General features: G+C 39.5%; 1 protein-coding gene across 4 annotated transcripts in view; it reads left to right on the top strand.

Annotated features, from left to right (window-relative positions):
- Window positions 1–17,997, top strand: part of GOLM2 (golgi membrane protein 2) — a 76,048-nt gene that overhangs the window by 20,577 nt on the left and 37,474 nt on the right. For 2 of the 4 annotated variants that reach the window (XM_004578124.4, XM_004578122.4), the window contains exons 2-6: window positions 7,258–7,312; window positions 8,985–9,087; window positions 10,752–10,842; window positions 14,773–14,917; window positions 15,208–15,288. In XM_004578124.4, coding sequence (XP_004578181.2) covers window positions 7,258–7,312; window positions 8,985–9,087; window positions 10,752–10,842; window positions 14,773–14,917; window positions 15,208–15,288 — 475 coding nt within the window. Of the gene's footprint in view, window positions 1–7,257; window positions 7,313–8,984; window positions 9,088–10,751; window positions 10,844–14,772; window positions 14,918–15,207; window positions 15,289–17,997 lie in introns of all 4 variants that reach the window. The other 2 variants (XM_058665917.1, XM_058665918.1) reach the window with 2 other exon arrangements.

Genomic DNA, 17,997 nt, shown 5'->3' with positions numbered 1-17,997 from the left:
TTTTGGAAGTGAAGCAGCACATGGGAGCTCTCCGTGTGTTTCTCTCTCTACCTGTAGCATGCCAGTATATTTAAAAAATAAATATTGTAGAGAGCTGAAAAGCACAAGTGGACTGCAAAAAATTCATGGAAAACAGAACCAAAATGAATATACATTTTGTATAAGTTTTAAAATATGAATAAATAAAAATGTAGCAACTTGGGACTGAAATTGTGGCATGGCAGAAAAGCCTGTGATGCTGGCATCCAGTATGGATACATCCCATATGGATGCCAGAAAGTGCTGACTGCTCTACTTATGGCCCAGCTCTCCTCTAATTTTAAAAGCAGTGGAAATCATGGGAATATTGGACCCCTGCAACCCAGGTGGCTGCTGGCTCTTGTCTTTAACTCCACCATTGTGGCCACCTTGGGGGTGAACTAGAGGATGGGCAACCTGGAGTTACAGAGATTACTGGAGAAAGAGACACAGAGAAGGAGAGAGAGTGAGTCAGAGAGAGCTGTCATTTGCTGGTTCATTCCCAGATGGCTGCACCATCTGACATTGGGCCAGGCCAGAACTGAAGCTTTATCCTGAACTCCCATGTGAGTAGCAAGCTCACAAGTGCTTAGTTAGTAGGAAGCTAGAGTGAACATGGATTAGCCAGAATATAAACCAGTGGCCATGTGGAATGCGGTATTACAGGCAGCAGCTTTACCTGCTCCACTATGATGCTGACCCCATAAATAAATCTTAAAAAAAAAAAAAAGAAAGAAAAAAGTTTTAATAACCATCCTTAACTTAACCATCCTCCACTTCCCCCCCTGTTGTTTGGATTAACATTTTTTCTGATCTATAGTATCATACTGGTCTCCTTCCTGGTCTTCTTCCTAGTCTTTGCCCTCGGGTCTACTGCCCACGTTGCCGTCAGACTGACATTTTCCCCTCCTCAGTGTATTTATTTGCGAGACAAACGGAGCTTTCATCTGCTGGTTTACTCCCTATTGTCTGAGAGGGCCAGAGCTGAAGTGGGGAGCTGGAGACGAAATCTAGATCATCTACGTCAGAGGCAGGAATCTGATTCCTTGAGCTATTGGCAGTGCTTTGCAGAGTCTGCATCAGCAGGAAGCTAAGGTAAGACTTGAGTCAGAGGTTAAGTGTCAAGCCTAGACACTTCCAGCGTGGGAAGACATCTTATCCAGTGCCTTACCTGCTGGACCAAAGTGCCCCCGATTGACTTGTTAAAATTGCAAATCAGAGTTCACTGCCTTGCTTAAAAATCCCTTAAAAATTGACCATAGCCTGTGGAATATATTTACATTCCTTGGAAAAACCTTTTGTAATGTGGACCCTGCTTACTTGTCTAGCTTTGTTTGTTTGTTTGTTTTTAAGATTTATATATTCATGGGGCTGATGTCATGGTGTAGTAGACTAAGCTTCCACTGTGGTATCACCAACCCATATGGGTGTCAATTCAAGTCCTGGCTGCTCCATTTCCAGTCCAGCTCTCTGCTTATGGCCATGTGTGAGACTTAGAAGTAGTGAACCAGCAGATAAAAGATTTTTCTCTGTTTCTGTCTCTTCTTCTCTCTGAGTAACTCAAGTAAAATTAAAACAAACAAACAAAAAAACCCTTACTTATCTGAAAGTCGGAATTACAGAGAGGGAGAAAGTGCAATCGAGATCTTTTATCCACTGGTTTATTCCCCAGATGGCCATAATGGCCAGGTCTGGGCTGTGCCAAAGCCAGAAACCAGGAGCCAGAAGTTTCATCTGGATTTTCCATGTGGGTGTCAGGGGACCAAGCACTTGGACCATCTTTTGCTGCTTCCCTGGGCACACAAGCAGGTAGCTGGATTAGAAGTAGAGCAGTCAGGGGCCCAGCACAGTAGCCTAGCAACTAAAGCACTTGTTAGGATCCTTGGACACACTGGGATCCTATATGGGCACCGGTTCTAATCCAATGGCCCTGTCCCATCCAGCTCCCTGCTTGTGGCCTGGGAAAACAGATGAAGACGGCTCAAAGCCTTGGGACTGACCCTGCACTGGCATAGGAGACCCAGAAGAAGCTCCTGGCTCCTAGCTTCGGATCAGCTCTGCTCTGACCGTTGCAGTCACAATTTGGTGCTGGCTGGCTTTAAGCAGTCAGACTAGGCTCCCCCACCCTGACCCCAGCCCGCCAAAAGTGGCCAGTTGGGTGGAGGTTCCTGTTCGCATGCCTGATTTAAACTCCTAACGGTATTTATTTAAGAGGCAGAGAAACAGAAAGCTTCCATCATTCCCCCAAATGCCTATAGTATCTACATCTAAGCCAGGCCAAGGTCCAGATCTTTGAGCTCAACCCAAGCCTCCCATGTGGGTGGTAGGAACTCAGTTATTGGAGTCATCACCTCCCATTTCCCAGGGTATACATTAACTGTAAAAATCAGGATTGAAGCCAGTACTTGACCCCAGGTATGCCAGAATGAGTTATAGACATCCCAGTTGGTGTCTTAGCCACTAGGTCAATGCTCTCCCTGCTTCTGAATTCTAGTACTTTCCTTAAGCATCTTCCCAACTTATTTTCTCCTTTCCTTACTTTTTCCCTATGCCCACCTGCCTTAACACTACTTTTCCTGCAGGACTCACTTGAGCCATCATCATCTCTAGAAGTCTCTCCTTATGACTCCAAGGCAGAATTTGAGTGCTTTTTACCAAGTTCTCCCAACATATTTTAAGAACTTAAAGATGAGATTTATCTTACTATATAATAATTGTTTATAATTACGTGACTCTCCAAACAAATAAGCTCCATGATTCTACAGTGTTTGTTCATTTCGTTTTTATTTAAGAGAGTAAGAGAGTACTGTCTTCTGTGCATCAAACGTAGCTCCTACACCATAGAAACTCACGACTTTGTTGTACAATTCAGTGTTGTTTAGTGCCTTGACAGCAGTGTGTAACTCTCATTGCTGTCTAAAACTAGAACATTTTCATCACCCCAAAAATAAACCCTGTGCCTGAGTCACTTCAGTTCTCTTCAGCCCCACCCCACTCTGAGAAGCACTTATCTAATCAACTTTGGGGTTCTTTGGCTTAGCCTACTCTATGCAATTCATAAAAACGGAATTACATAGTATTTGTCCTGTTAGGGTCAGTTTATATTTTGAAATTCCTCGATTTAAAAAAAAGGTTTATTTATTTTTGTTTGAAAGGCAGAGTTGCAGAGAGAGGAGAGAGAGAGAGAGGGGTAGAGATCTTCCAGCTGCTCCCAGCTCAGCGCATGCGCAGAGCACTGTTGTCCTGCAGTCTTTTTTTTTTTTTTTTTTTTTTTTTAGATTTATTCATTTTATTACAGCCAGATATACACAGAGGAGGAGAGACAGAGAGGAAGATCTTCCGTCCGATGACTCCCCCCAAGTGAGCCGCAACGGGCCGTTGCGCGCCGATCCGATGCCGGGAACCTGGAACCTCTTCCGGGTCTCCCACACGGGTGCAGGGTCCCAAAGCTTTGGACCCTCCTCGACTGCTTTCCCAGGCCATAAGCAGGGAGCTGGATGGGAAGTGGAGCTGCTGGGATTAGAACCAGCGCCCATATGGGATCCCGGAGCTTTCAAGGCGAGGACTTTAGCCGCTAGGCCATGCCGCCGGGCCCTGTCCCTGCAGTCTTAAGAGTCCACACTGTACAAAATGGCGCCTGATGTGCAACAGTTCTTGATCTGAGTTCTTGATCTGCTGGCTTTCAGGTCTGAGGGCTACTTGGACCTAACTTGGGTGGAACCTGTAGGATGCCACATTGTTGCAGCTCACTGAGCCTGAAATTAGTTCACTCTTAGCTCAGTGCATACACAGTATTGTCCATAGGGTTTGTCTCCCTATACAAAATGTTCAGTTCTAGAAAGCAGACTGGTCTGTGAAATCCACCCTGTTCCCACACTGCCCGTCTGGGACGTGCTGCTCTGTCTCTACTCCTGGTCAGATCAAGTAGACCATCAGGATGGGCAGTTCTTTGTCCGGGTCCACCTCCTGAGCTGCCGGTGAACTTCTCTTCCCACCTTGTTGCTGGTGGAGTTCCAGCTGCTGGTGCAGTTCAGATTGCAGCTCACTGAATGGTGCTGTGGTATCAGTCACTGCAGCACCGCACTGTTGTTTCTGTTGCTTTCCCGTGTCTGTCAGTCTCCAGGTGCCCCTCCATTGTTGTTCTGTCCCCTCCTATTTCCTGGAATGTGCCCTTTCTGCTTCACACTGGCTCATATTTCTCTGTTTAAAGGTGTCCTTATCTTATTCTACCATCTTGACCAAGATCTTCCATTTGCTGGTTTATTTCCCAAGTGGCCACAGTGGTCAAAGTGGGGCTGGTCTGAAGCCAGAAGCCTGGAGCTTCTGTGTTTCCCATGTGGGTACAGGTGCCCAAGAATTTGGGCCATCTTCCACTACTACTCTTCCAGTCACATTAGCAAGAAGCTGGATCAGAAGTAGAGCAGTAGGACCCGAACTGGCACTCTCTGGGATGCTAGCTGTGCAGGCCATTTGTGTTTTACAATGGTGCTGGCCTCTATGACTGGCTTCTTTGACTCAGTATAAACACACACACACACACATATTTTAAAAGTGTACTGCTGTTGTAATATGTGTTAATACTTCATTCCTTTTTAAAGGAATATTTAGGACCAAGTAATAGCCTCATTTTAAAAACTTAATTCTTCAAAGTCCCTAGGACTCAAAGGGTGAAGTTACAGGGGACCTCAGTTCCTGCTGATGTTGCAGCTAGAGCAGTTACAAGTTCCTCTGTTGTTTGCTTATGGGTGAAAATTTCATTTTAAATTTGGATGGCACTGCCTTCCGGATTGAGAATAGACTCTCCCTGGTTCTGAAGGGTCTTTCATGAATCTTTTTCTCCTTTCTTTTTTCCTAATATTGTTTTCTCTATCTTGTGCTTTGGTCGAGTAGTGCTTTTGTGGAGTCAGTCACTCTCTCTCTCGCTATACACACACATACGCACATCATATTTCTTGACTTTATGCCATTTCCTGTGTCATCTCCCCTGCTTAAAATTTCCTTGAAGCTTGTTTAAAGTTTTACCAGTTTCACTAGCCTTCAATACCTAGTCCTGATCACTGAAATCCGCTAATAATAATACTGCCTGCTGATGCCTTGACACTGCTTTCTTAATTGTTTTGTAATTATAGTACTTATAACATTTATCAGTATTATCAGCACAGAACAGCATATATCAGTATATTTGCACAGAAATCTGAGAGAAGGAGAATGGGTGTGCCCATAAGGAATAGTACCCGGCATATCTTGTGATTATGGAATAGTTCTCTATCTTTAAACTGAACTTGACACTAGAGCTATAAATACACACATTGTCTTTATGCCAGTTTCCTGTCATTAGTTAAGATGTACTTACTACGGAGTGAGCCATTGTTGTGGCATAGCATATAAAGCCGTAACCTCGCCTGATGGCATTACCCATGGGCACTGATTTTAGTTTCTGACTTCTCCACTTCCAGTCCAGCTCCCTGCTAATAGCTTGAGAAAAGCAGTGAAAGATAGCCCGAGTATTTGAGCCCCTGCCATTCACGTAGAAGACCAGATGAAACTTCTGGCTCCTGGCTTCAGTTTGGCTTGGCCTGGCTGTTGTGGCTCTCTGGGAAGTGAACCAGGGAATGGAAGAACTGTGTCTCTCTCTAGCTGCAGATCTCACTTTTGAATAAATGAATCTTTTTTTGTTTTTGTTTTTAAAAAGATGTATTCATTGGGGAAAATTGGAAAATTATGTGAAAAGCACATAGAACTTCTCTGAAGCCCTTGTAATTTTCTGTGAATCCATAATTATTTCAAAATAAAAAATTTTAAAGCTGTCCCTTCGAGATTGAGGAGGAGGTACTCAGCGTAGTCACTCTACCATTTATGGTGCTGCCTTTGACTAGCAGGAAACTGTGACTTTCAAAGTGATCTTAAAGTGGATAAGAAGAGCAATTTGCAGTGATACTTTAGTTACTTTAGTTAGATTTTACAGTGAGGCAATATTTGTCTATAGCAGGAATGTGACAAGGTGAACACGGTGATTCTTCATGTACTGAGTCAGGGCTTATCTAGGCCTTCTTTTAAGTTAGTGTTGTATGCTGGCTCCTAAAGGACAGTGCCTGCAGCTCTGAATCCTGTGTGTTATGCTAAGGATGCATGTCCTTCTATGTGAGCTTGATAAGCATTAATAATTTTTTACTTCACATTAAGTAATCCCAACAAATCTTTTCTTAATATGGAGTTGGGGGACATCTCTTTTGATTAAGATTTTGAAAAAAAAATAATTAAATGGCATTCAATTCAGACTGTATAATACTTTTCAGGGGTCACCATTTTGGCACAGCAGATGAAGCTGCCAACTCCAATGCTGGTATGCCATATGATCACAAGTCTAGCTCCTGACTGCTCTGGTTCTGATTAAGTTTCCTGCTGTTGCACCTGTAAAAGCAGTGGAAGATGGTCCAAGTACTTGGGACCTTGCTAACCACTTGAGAAACCCAGATGAAGTTCCTGGCTCCTGGATCCTGGCTTTGGCCTGGCTTAGCCCCAGTTTTTGGGACCATTTGGGGAGTGAACCAGTGGTTGAAAAATGCATCTTTGTCTTTGTTTCTCCCTCGCTTGCTCTGTAATTCTGCCTTTCTCTTTTTTCCTTTTTTTTTTTTTTTTTTTTTTTTACTCTCTCTCTCTTTTAAGATATATCTATTTTACTTGAAATACATACTGAGAGAGGGAGAGACAGATTGAGATCTTCCACCCGCTGGTCCGCTCTGCAATGGCCAGAGCTGATACTGTCTGAAGCTGGGATCCAGGAGCTTCTTCTGAGTCTCCCACCTGGGTTTGGGGGTCCAAAGACTTGAGCCATCCTTCCCTGCTTTTTCAGATCATAAGCAGGAAACTAGATTAGAAATGGAGCAGCTGGGATTTGAACCAGTGTCCACATGAGATTCTGATGCTGCAGACTGAGGACCAGTATTAGTCTCTCTGCTACTGTGCTGGCCTCAGATTCTGCCTTTCAAATTAATAGTAAATAAATCTTTCAAAAAAACTTCAAAGTTCTTAATTTGTATATCAAGTAAAATGAGTATTCTTATGCAAATTTAGGCACTATACAATAAGAATTTACCTCTTAATTCATTTTGTAAACAGGTTAGATATAAAAAGGGTTTATTAATTTTTTGTTTGCATTTATGGTCAAGCTTAAACTGAATATAAACAAAAAAGTAAATATGAGGAAAACTATAGTAAAATTAAATTTATTTTTTTCAGGTTAAACTCCAGAACAACATATCATACCAGATGGCAGACATACATCATTTAAAGGGTAAGCAACTTAATTACAGATGAATTGCAAAAAGTCATTAAATACCCCAAGTCCTCAAGAATTAAGGATTAGGGTCTGGCGCAGTTGCCTAGTGGCTAAAGTCCTTGCCTTGAACGCACTGGGATCCCATGTGGGTGCCGATTCTAATCCCTGCAGCTCCACTTCCCATCCAGCTTCCTACTTGTGGCCTGGGAAAGCAGTGGAGGATGGCCCTAGGCCTTGGGACCCTGCACCCCCGTGAGAGACCTAGAGGAGGTTCCTGGCTCCTGGCTTTGGATCAGTGTAGCACCGGCCGTTGCGGTCACTTTAGGAGTGAATCATCGGACGGATGATTAAATTAAATTTACTTAATAAATAAATCTTAAAAATAAAGAATTAAGAGTTAGTTACATATTCAAGTGAAATAGTATGATGGCAAAATGTTTACCCTTTGTATTAAGATAAATAAAGGGTCATTTAATGTTGGTTTACAAATGGTAAATACAAGTTAACATTTGAAGTCTGATTCTTAATTGTGAGTTTTAGATAAGATTTGTACAATGAAATGTTAAGAGAATCTTCCAAAAAATAGAGATTCAGCTTCATAGGCCATCCATTATGTTTCCAGGTAAGAAGGTGAAACATGTTCCTGCTTCTGCTGACCAATCTGTCGAGGCTAGGGATCTGTGTCACTGGCTGGTCCTGCAAGCTTGATGTTTTAGTTTTTCTGGTAGCAGAATAAAACAGAGATAGATAAATGTAAAATTTAAAAAATGAATAAAACTGTGCCTGAAATGACTGTAAAACTATACATGGCATATGTACATTTTCATTTAAGTGAAGTGGAAGGTTATTGAAAGGACAAGCTCTGTGCTATGCTAACGTTACTTACTGTCGCTGCTGTGTGGTGGAGCCTGGAATCCCAGCACCCAGCCTCTTCTCCCTCACACCCTTTGGTCACTACACTCTGTTTTACACCTTTGTACACATTAACTCTTTTAGTATGTGAGTTATACCTGTTCTCATAAATGCTCTTGTATTATCGTTTTGGGTCTCTTTAGATAGAATTCATACAGCTGTTTTTATCCTTCTCCCGAAGTAGCAAACTTGAGCTGATTTTGCTATGCAGTAGTTTTTTTTTCCTCACCCAACAAAACCACTGGGAAGTGCTATTTGTGTATTTTAGCCCCCCCCAAAAAAATATTGAATTTTTTGCTGTCACTGGTTTGTAACAACTTTGACTTTCTATTAGAATGCTGTGTAACCTAGGTGGTTGCATATATTTTTGCTGCATTTGTGTCCATATTCTGCTCCCTTTGGCTTGTGAGTCATTATGCTAACACACAGAATGCAGTACTGTCAGGGCTGCTTCCTGGCTTCTGGCTTCAGCCATTTGGCAAGTAAATCAATGGATACAAGTTCTCTCTTTCTCTCCTTCCCCTCCACTGTTCCTCTTGCCTCTCTTCTCTCCCTCGCTTTCTGTAACTATACCTTTCAATTAAAAAGAATCTTTAAAACATAAAAATCAAAAATAGATAAATTTTATTGACCATGTATGTGTAGTAAAAGGCAATGAAATGTGGTATTATATAACTTTAATTCCTCATGATACAATTAGAAAACATCCCATGGCTTCTGAGTAGTAAAGCGTTATAGTGAGTAAACTTGACTCCTTTGGTTCTTGTGTGGATAGAGCAACTTGCTGAGCTTCGTCAGGAGTTTCTTCGACAAGAAGACCAGCTTCAGGACTACAGGAAGAACAACACTTACCTTGTGAAGAGGTTAGAATATGAGAGGTAAGTTGCTGCATGCAGCAGATCTTCCTAAGTCTGAGGCATTTACCCAACCTTTGCATTTTATTTGTTTCTCCTTCCTTGCTTTTTTTTTCTTTCTTCTTCTCCTCTTTCTTAATTTTCTTAGATATTTTAAATTCATTTTCTGTCATCTCTTGATGGCTCTCTGAAAGCCATATTCTTTTACAGTGTTTTGATAGGCTAAACACCACGAAAATATCTCTTATATGCATGAAGAGTTTGTTGAATTGGTTGTGTAGAGTTCCTTAAGAGACAGCTCTGAGTTTTATCTGATTAGACGCATCAGATTGAAAGAGGATTCTGTGGTTCTTTTTGAGGGGCACCCAGAAGATGCAGCCAACATTGGGTATCCCTAGGGTTCAGGGTGCTGCTTCTGTCACTCTGCATTTCTGCCTTCTTGCTCATACCGCTACACCCAGTGATGAGGCCGGGGACTTCTTAGAGGTCTTTCTAGCACTTACTCTTTAAAAGTCTTTATAGTTTTATGGTAAAAGGTGTTTATTGGCTCTTATACCAGAAATTAAAAGGATTCTCTGTTTTAAAGCACTGCTTACCCATTTCTAACTTTTTACTATTGCAAATTTTTTGGAAGATGATACAGAAAATGTTAAATATTTGCAAGTATGACTACAAAATGTGAAAATTAACATATGCCAAAACTGAAATGCTTAGAAGTGACAAATTATCCCAGCATATTAATATACCAAAGCTTTGTTTTTTTCCCAAATATGAGAATACTGGGAGGCTTCCTTTTCTCACTATTCGGATTATTCCAGTCATAAAATTAAAATAATAATAAAATATTTAGTGAGCATTTCAAATAATTTGGTTAGCTGTCCAGATGCCTAAATAACTAAAGCCAGTCTTAATCTAGTTAGGAATTGGAGTGGAGTGTAAAATCCAGAGACTCTGATATAAGAGCATCTTCACCAACTTTCAATGACTGGGTTAAATGTTTTCTCCACCATATTTTTTGAAGTACTCTAGGATACATATAGGAAGTTCAGTTTCCAACTTATGGTAGAAGTTTTTTCTCTGTATTTATTAACTAAGTATTTATTTTTGCACTGATGAACTATCTATATCCTTTTACTGTTGGTCCAGTGGAAAGTCACTATCCTTATGTTTTGTTCCTTTTTGTTTTCTCTCAATTGCTGCTGCTTAATCTTTAGTAGTAGTTGTTTCATTTCTGCTTTTCTGTGGTTTAGGTTTTTATTATAGTGTTTAAGTAACTAATTAATGGATAATTCATCTGCCATCATTAGTTATTAAATCTCGTAATTGTAGTTTTTCTCATTTATTACAACTTAATCTTGCAGTTTTCTTTAGTATTTCTCTTTTCTGTGATTGGCATTGACTTTGACAATTGTTTCTTTGTAGATACAAGTCATGAAATAGTCAAAAAAATAATTGTTTTTATCTTTCTAATTTCTGTTTTCCCAGTTAACTTTATCAGCATTCCTTATCCTCCATTAAAAGTTCGACTACTTTACAAATTTTGACCTATGTGTTTGTCTGCTTGTTATCTGTCCTGCCCACTCTGATGTGCCTAATGAATTTTTTCTAAATGTTTATGTCAATTTCTACACAACTTGGAGAATGCAATTCAAGACAATATAATTTAAAAGAATACCTTTGTAATTTAGTTTTCAGTGTGGACAACAGATCAAGGAATTAAGAGCACAACATGAAGAAAATATTAAAAAATTAGCAGACCAGTTTTTGCAAGAACAAAAGGTAAATTTGAAAGTATATACTTAAAGTGAAATTTTTTATAAGCCATGTAATTTAGAAATTAAAATTGTACTTTTGTCCTAAATGCAATTTTAAGTGTTCTAGTGTGCCTAATTCCAAAAGTGTTTTGTAATAGCTTTGTTGCTAAGTAAAATAGACTGTTATAAAAATATAGTCTCGGGCCCAGCAGCGTGGCCTAGCAGCTGAAGTCCTCGCCTTGAATGCCGTGGGATCCCATGTGGGCGCAGGTTCTAATCCCGGCAGCTCCACTTCCCATCCAGCTCCCTGCTTGTGGCCTGGAAAGGCAGTTGAGGACGGCCCAATGCATTGGGACCCTGCACCCGCGTGGGAGACCCGGAGGAGGTTCCAGGTTCCCGGCTTCGGATTGGCGCGCACCGGCCATTGCGGCTCACTTGGGGAGTGAATCATCGGACTCTCTGTCTCTCCTCCTCTCTGTATATCTGACTTTGTAATAAAAATAAATAAATCTTAAAAAAAAAGGATGTTAGAATAACAGACTGATAATAAAGAAAGCACTTTCTCCACTTCTTTCTTAGTGCATAAGAACTAACTGCCACTCACTAACATGTTATCTTCTTTACAATAGAAATATACAAACAAAAATTACTTTTAAAAGTCAAACAAAAGATACTTTACCTCAAAATTTTTAAAACTTGAGACTATATATATATATATTTTAAAGATTTTATTTATTTTATCACAAAGTCAGATATACAGAGAGGAGGAGAGACAGAGAGGAAGATCTTCCGTCCGATGATTCACTCCCCAAGTGAGCTGCAACGGCCGCTGCTGCGCTGATCCGAACCTGGGAACCTCTTCTGAGTCTCCCACGCAGGTGCAGGGTCCCAAAGCTTTGGGCCATTCTCGACTGCTTTCCCAGGCCACAAGTAGGGAGCTGGATGGGAAGTGGAGCTGCAGGGATTAAAACCGGCGCCCACATGGGATCCCAGTGCGTTCAAGGCAAGGACTTTAGCTGCTAGACCATGGCGCCGGGCCCTAACATCCTTTCTTAAAATACAGACTGGAACAGTAAACACCCAATTTTGATTCATACTTTTTAGAATCACATGACCTTAATTTATCCATTTTAAATTAGTGTATCATGAAAGTTGTTCTAGAAGTAGAGGAAATATATGTGAATGTTGCTGTTCGGTAAGGACATGATTAACTGTACAGCCTGCAATCTCACCTGATTTGGCATGGTTTATGTTAAAGTCTTGTAATTAAAAATAGAGACTTGATGGTGAGTTGTGCTTGTTTCATGATTGATGGCAATTCATCTAAAGGACTAGAAGTTAAGGACTTTAAAGGGCTTTTTGTTCCTGCTTTTATTATGACTTAGCTTTCTTTACACTTTATAGCAGTCATTTAAGGGACATTTTTTTCTCTTATTTCATGTTTTGGATCTGTAAATCAGAATAGCTACTGCCTAGTTGTTGTGTATTTTGAAGAGATATTAGCATGGATTGGTAGAGGGTGGTAAGCCTTAGTGATCTATCCTAGAAGAAAACTTGAGTGCAACCTGAATGTATCATTGAGACAATGGAGGGTTAGAAGAGCATTTAGAAGGCAAAGGAAAGGGGAAGAGAGGTTTGTTTTGCTACTGTGTCATTGCAAGCCTACCATATCCACTAATGGGTTAAGTCTGTTCTAAGTCAGATGAGAGCTTTTCCTCTTCTCCAGACGATAATGTAAGATGTTAATGTTAGGGGAAGTTGGGGTGAGGACCAATTACTTTTTGCGCATCTAAAAATATTTCCAAATAAAAAGATCAGGGAATCAGCATTGTGGTGTAATGGGTCAAGCTGCTGCCTGTGATGCCAATATCCTCTATGGGTGCCTGCTCAGGTCCTAGCTGCACCACGTCTGATGCAGCTCCTTGCTAATCATATGGGAAAGGCAGTGGAAGATGGCCCAAGTGTTTCAATCCCTGTCATCAAGTGCGACATTGAGGCCATGGCCTGACTGCCAAAGCAGTTGTGGTCAGCTGGGGAATGAACTTCTCTGTCTCTCTATATAACTCTAGCTTTAGAATAAGTAAATAAATCCTAAAAATTAAAAAAAATAGGAGGTCCTCTTAGCAAATCAAAGATATTGCATCTAGAAAGCCACTTTTTTATTAAAAAATATTTCATACAGTGTATTCACATGAGGATACTGTCATGAATAGTGTATTAAAAGGAATCTTAAAGTGGAAAAGTACTTTTTTTAAGTTGTTGACTTTTAATTTTTATTTAATGTTGTTTATTTTGCACACACTGCAGAGCAGTAGAGTTCTGTGAAAATAGCTTTATCATGTAATGTACTGTTGTGCCTCACGGATGTTCTCACCCTCGACTTTCATATTGACGTGTTCAAAAATGTCATTATATCACTTAAATTGTCAATAATTAAATTCTTAGAGCTGGTTATTGCTTACTAAGATGTCAGAAAACATAGGATTTGAAGTCAGAAAAACTCTAGTTGGAATCCCTTCTTTATGGTTCTCTAGCTTTGTGACCATAGGCAAGCTTCTTAACATTTTAAACACTGAGTTTCATTTTGCTTTGTTTTTTTTTTTTCTAAAACTGTTTGTATTAGAAGAGTTTTTTAAAAAAGTTTATCAGCTATGAAGTGTGATACAGATGTTCTTGATTTTATCTGCCCTGGAAATCCTACACCTGATTACCAGAACAAAATTTCTTCTTTTTCTGTGACACATTCTTAAAATTTGGATTTCATTTTTCTAGATTCTCTATAGATTGTGTAATGCTTTTTAATGGTATTACTAATAATTGTATTTCATGATACTTTACAGTTAATGAAGCATTGTATATAATATTAACTAGAGAAACTGACATGGCAATCCAAGTATGTTCACATGACTCCTGGCCTCTCCCAGTTTCCTGCTGAGTCAGCTTTCAAAACTGGTCTGGCCATACAATTGAGTTTGGTCTAACCATATACCTGAAGATTCAGTTTTTCAAGATGATTCAGAGGGAGCACCATCTTACGTATTTTTCTGCCATTACTTGCTATGCTTCGGTGGCCAGTGTATCTGGAAAGGAGTCTGTATGATTTTCACCCTTGCTATTTCTGCTTATGTAGAAGCCTGATGATCCAGTGGTCATGTGTCATTCTTTCAGGGTCAGGTTAACAATCTTAGTAACATCTGTCATACTTTCAAGGGCACACCTGAAAGGCAACTTCCTTCTGAGTGCCATACTTCTTTTTTTTTTTTAAAAGATTTATTTTTATTACAAAGTCAGATATACAGAGAGGAGGAGAGACAAAGAGGAAGATCTTCCATCTGATGATTCACTCCCCAAGTGAGCCGCAACAGGCCGGTGCTGCGCTCATCCGAAGCCGGGAACTTGGAACTTCTTCCGGGTCTCCCATGTGGGTGCAGGATCCCAAAGCTTTGGGCCATCCTCGACTACTTTCCCAGGCCACAAGCAGGGAGCTGGATGGGAAGTGGAGCTGCCGGGATTAGAACCTGCGCCCATCTGGGATCCCAGGGCATTCAAGGCGAGGACTTTAGCTGCTAGGCCACTCTGCCGGGCCCATGAGTGCCATACTTCTTGATTCTAACTTAGCTATAAAAAACTCAGCCTGCGACTGACACCCAGGACAAAGTCCAGCTCTAGGCAACCATGGTACCCACAGTGTTCAACAGGGTGTCTTGTAGTATTACTCCCCTGGTATAAGCAAAGAGAATTACCTCTGTCTAATGTTTTAGGCCATATATTGGAATCCACTATGTTTTGACTTCATGTTAGGTATAAAACTGAACAGAAAATAATATATTCCACATTTCCAAGTGTTTAGAATTTGACCCCGTGATACATGTTTTCAAGAATGAACTGTTAGAGAACTAATTAATAGTTATATCAATGAACTGAAAAATACTGTGACCAAATTTTTATCTAACAGCAAGAGGCTCAGAATGTTCAAGCAAATGGTGCAGACAAATCGAATGTGAACGATCATGTAGTACCTAAAAATATCCCAAATGTAGAAGAAAATGCTGCAGAAAAGAATGAAGAACCCTCAAGTAATAATATTCCACATGGGAAAGGTATGATTATTATTTTTGTTTTGTGTTAGTGAACATTTTTTATCATAGAAGAAAACTTTGAGTTTTATTTCAGATATGATTGATTGTCTATATTGTTTCCAATTTGGATTATTTGGTAGAAGAGAAAAAAGAGTAAGTTGTTTCAGGATTACATTATGTTCAAAGCAAGATATAAAGATGCTCAGTCAATACGGCCTGTTGATTTAGTAACTGATTGTTGAATTCCTTCAAAACATCTTTAGCATATACAAGAAAAAGTATAGGATGATATCTTTTTGTTACATGGGCAGAACAAATCAAACGAGGTGGTGATGCAGGGATGCCTGGAATAGAAGAGAATGACCTAGCAAAAGGTGATGAGCCTTCTACTGGTAAGTAAAAATCATTAGAGAAGGGGAAAAAAGGGGATGAGGAAAAGCTGGTCAGTGGGTACTAAGTTCAAGTTAAAATAGGAGTCAGTTCTGGTTTTGTTTTGCACAGTGGAGTGATTACAGATATTGATAAGGTACTGAAGAAAAAGACATTTACCAGAATTGGAACATTATATGGTATATACATGTATTGAAACATCAGTGATAATTACCTAATAATTTTATGTGCCATTTTAAAATATATTTGAGAAATCCACTAAAGTTTATTATATTTCACAGTCCCATTATATCTTAGAGTAATACCTGAAAAAGCCAGATATTTGATCTACATGATTAAAATTTCTACTTAAAAAACTACCCATGAATTGCCAATAGTGGTTTTTTTTAGATGTAATTTTTGTGAAAATTTTAGGTAAAATGTATAATATTTTCATGTTTGCCTTGATTGGAGTAAACAGTTTTGTCGCTTTTCTTGATGGCTCAGTCATTAGTCCTAACACTTTTGCTACATTAGAGCTATTTATGCGTACTAAAAATATACATGGTGTGTTTCTCTTGTATGAAATGTCCCTGATAGCTGTGTTATGTGCTTTAATGCTGCATATTAACCTCAAAAGGTGCTGCTTAGGTTTTACAGCTTGGCTTGTCCTTTCAGTGGTTTATCCCCACTTTCCACTATTTTATTCACTAATTTTTTTCTTCCTCTAAAATATTTTTGTTCAGTGTGTATTTCTATTGTTTAATCTGTCTACTACTTATATATTTTCACTTGAAACCCAGTCCCACTTGGTGCGCCAATCTCTACTTTTTTCCCTTTGTGTCTCTTTTTCTTGTCTTGTTTGTATTTACTGACCAGATCCGCTTCTCTACCAAATCCAGTTTATTTTGTCGGAAAAACCAGAAGTAACAGCAAGGTGTTGCCTCCTCTCGTCTCTTGTTTCCCTCTCAGTTTCAATGGGTATAGTTAGTTATGTATGGCTGTTATTTCTGAGTGTCTGATTTTCAAGTAAGTGAAGTGTATCAGTCCTTTTATTTTCAGTTTTCTTGTCTGCTCCAATTCTTTAATGTCTATATTCTTGTGGGTTTCCAGTTCATAGTGTATTCAACTAAAATGTAAGGACAAAACAATGTTATGAATTTTAAAAAATGAAGTTAGACTGAGCAAGATATTTTTGCTAGGCAGTAAAGTAATCCAGTGACTCTTAAAATGTGGTCTCTGGACCAACAATATCAGCATTATGTGCAAATATACTGGAAATGTGAATTCTGCGGCGGGCATTCAATGTATCAGATGCCTACATTCTGTATGCCGATCCCTGGATTAGAGCAGTGGCCTTACTTCTATTCTAGCTTCCTGCTAATGCAGGAATGGCACCAGTTGAGGACTCAAGTAGTTAGATCTCTGCTACCTGCTTGCAAGATTGATTGAGTTCCAAGCTCCTGGTTCCTGGCTCCTGGATGTATCTTGGCCGAGCCCTGGCTGTTGCAGGCATTTGGGAAATAAACCAGCAGATGGAAGGTCTGTCCTTGTCTCTGCTTCTCTGCCTTTCAGATAAATAAAGAATACATAAAATTTATTTTTAAAAATCAGATATCTTTTTGGAGAGAAAAAAAAAATACAGATTCTTAGCCTTTATGCTTACTGCATTAGAAATCTGGAGGAAGGGAGCTAGCTGCCTGTGTTTTACAAAGCTTTCCCAGCGATTTTGATCTGTACTGAAGTATGAGAGCCACTGACTTAAAATGTTGAGAGCACGGTCCATGTATTCTTTTTCTGAAATTTTACTTCATTCATGCTAGTCCTGGACTCATTGAATTTCAGCCTGATTTACCTGTATTACATTGTGCTTATTTATTTTTTAAAGCTGTATCCAAAGTTTTACCAAGGATGAACTTAAGGTTACCTGCCCTACATACATTTATTTTTCATGTTTGATGGTTACAAAAATTTTTTTGGTTTAGATTTGAGCATATAATTGCTAACATCTGTCCATTTATATATAATTTTCAAGTCAAAATTTTATCATTGAATTATACATGTGTAATGTCTTAATATTATTTTCTCATTGATTATAATTTATTACTTGGCTACCAAAATATTCCAAAGTTAGGGTAAAGTTAAATAAGAATTTAAGAGGTCTTAGAGATCTTGTTTTGACCATCAAAAGATGATATTTCTTTTTTAAGAAATTTATTTATTCATTCAAAAGGCAGAGTTATACAGAAAGAGAAGTAGAAATAGAGAGGTCTTTCACTCATTGGTTCACTCCCCAAATGGTCAGGGATCGGGCCAGGCAGAAGCCAGGAGTTTCTTTCAGGTCTCCTGCATGGGTGCAGGGGCCCAAGGACTTGGGCCATCCTTCACTGGTTCCCCAGGTGCATTAACAGAGAAGTGAATTGGAAGTGAAGGAGCTGGGTCTCCAGCCTGACACCCATTTGGACACCGCAAGCAGCAGCTTAAACCACTATGTCACAAGGCCAGCTCCAAGACGGTGATTTTTAAATGTCTTTCATACATGAACTACTTAGCGGGACAAAAATCTTTCTTTACCTTTTCTGCTTCCTTAACTTAAAAAAAAAAAGCACACAAATATTTTATTAGAATTAATAGCAACCAATAATGTTAGTTTCATGAGTTGTCAACAAATTCATATGTGATTTTCACCCTAGGAACTTGCCATACTAATTCATACAGTGACTATATCTCTA

Source organism: Ochotona princeps, chromosome 6 (genome assembly GCF_030435755.1).
Source record: "Ochotona princeps isolate mOchPri1 chromosome 6, mOchPri1.hap1, whole genome shotgun sequence".
Lineage (NCBI taxonomy): Eukaryota > Metazoa > Chordata > Mammalia > Lagomorpha > Ochotonidae > Ochotona > Ochotona princeps.
Note: the sequence above shows the minus strand (reverse complement) of the source record. Positions and strands in the feature narration are given on the sequence as shown.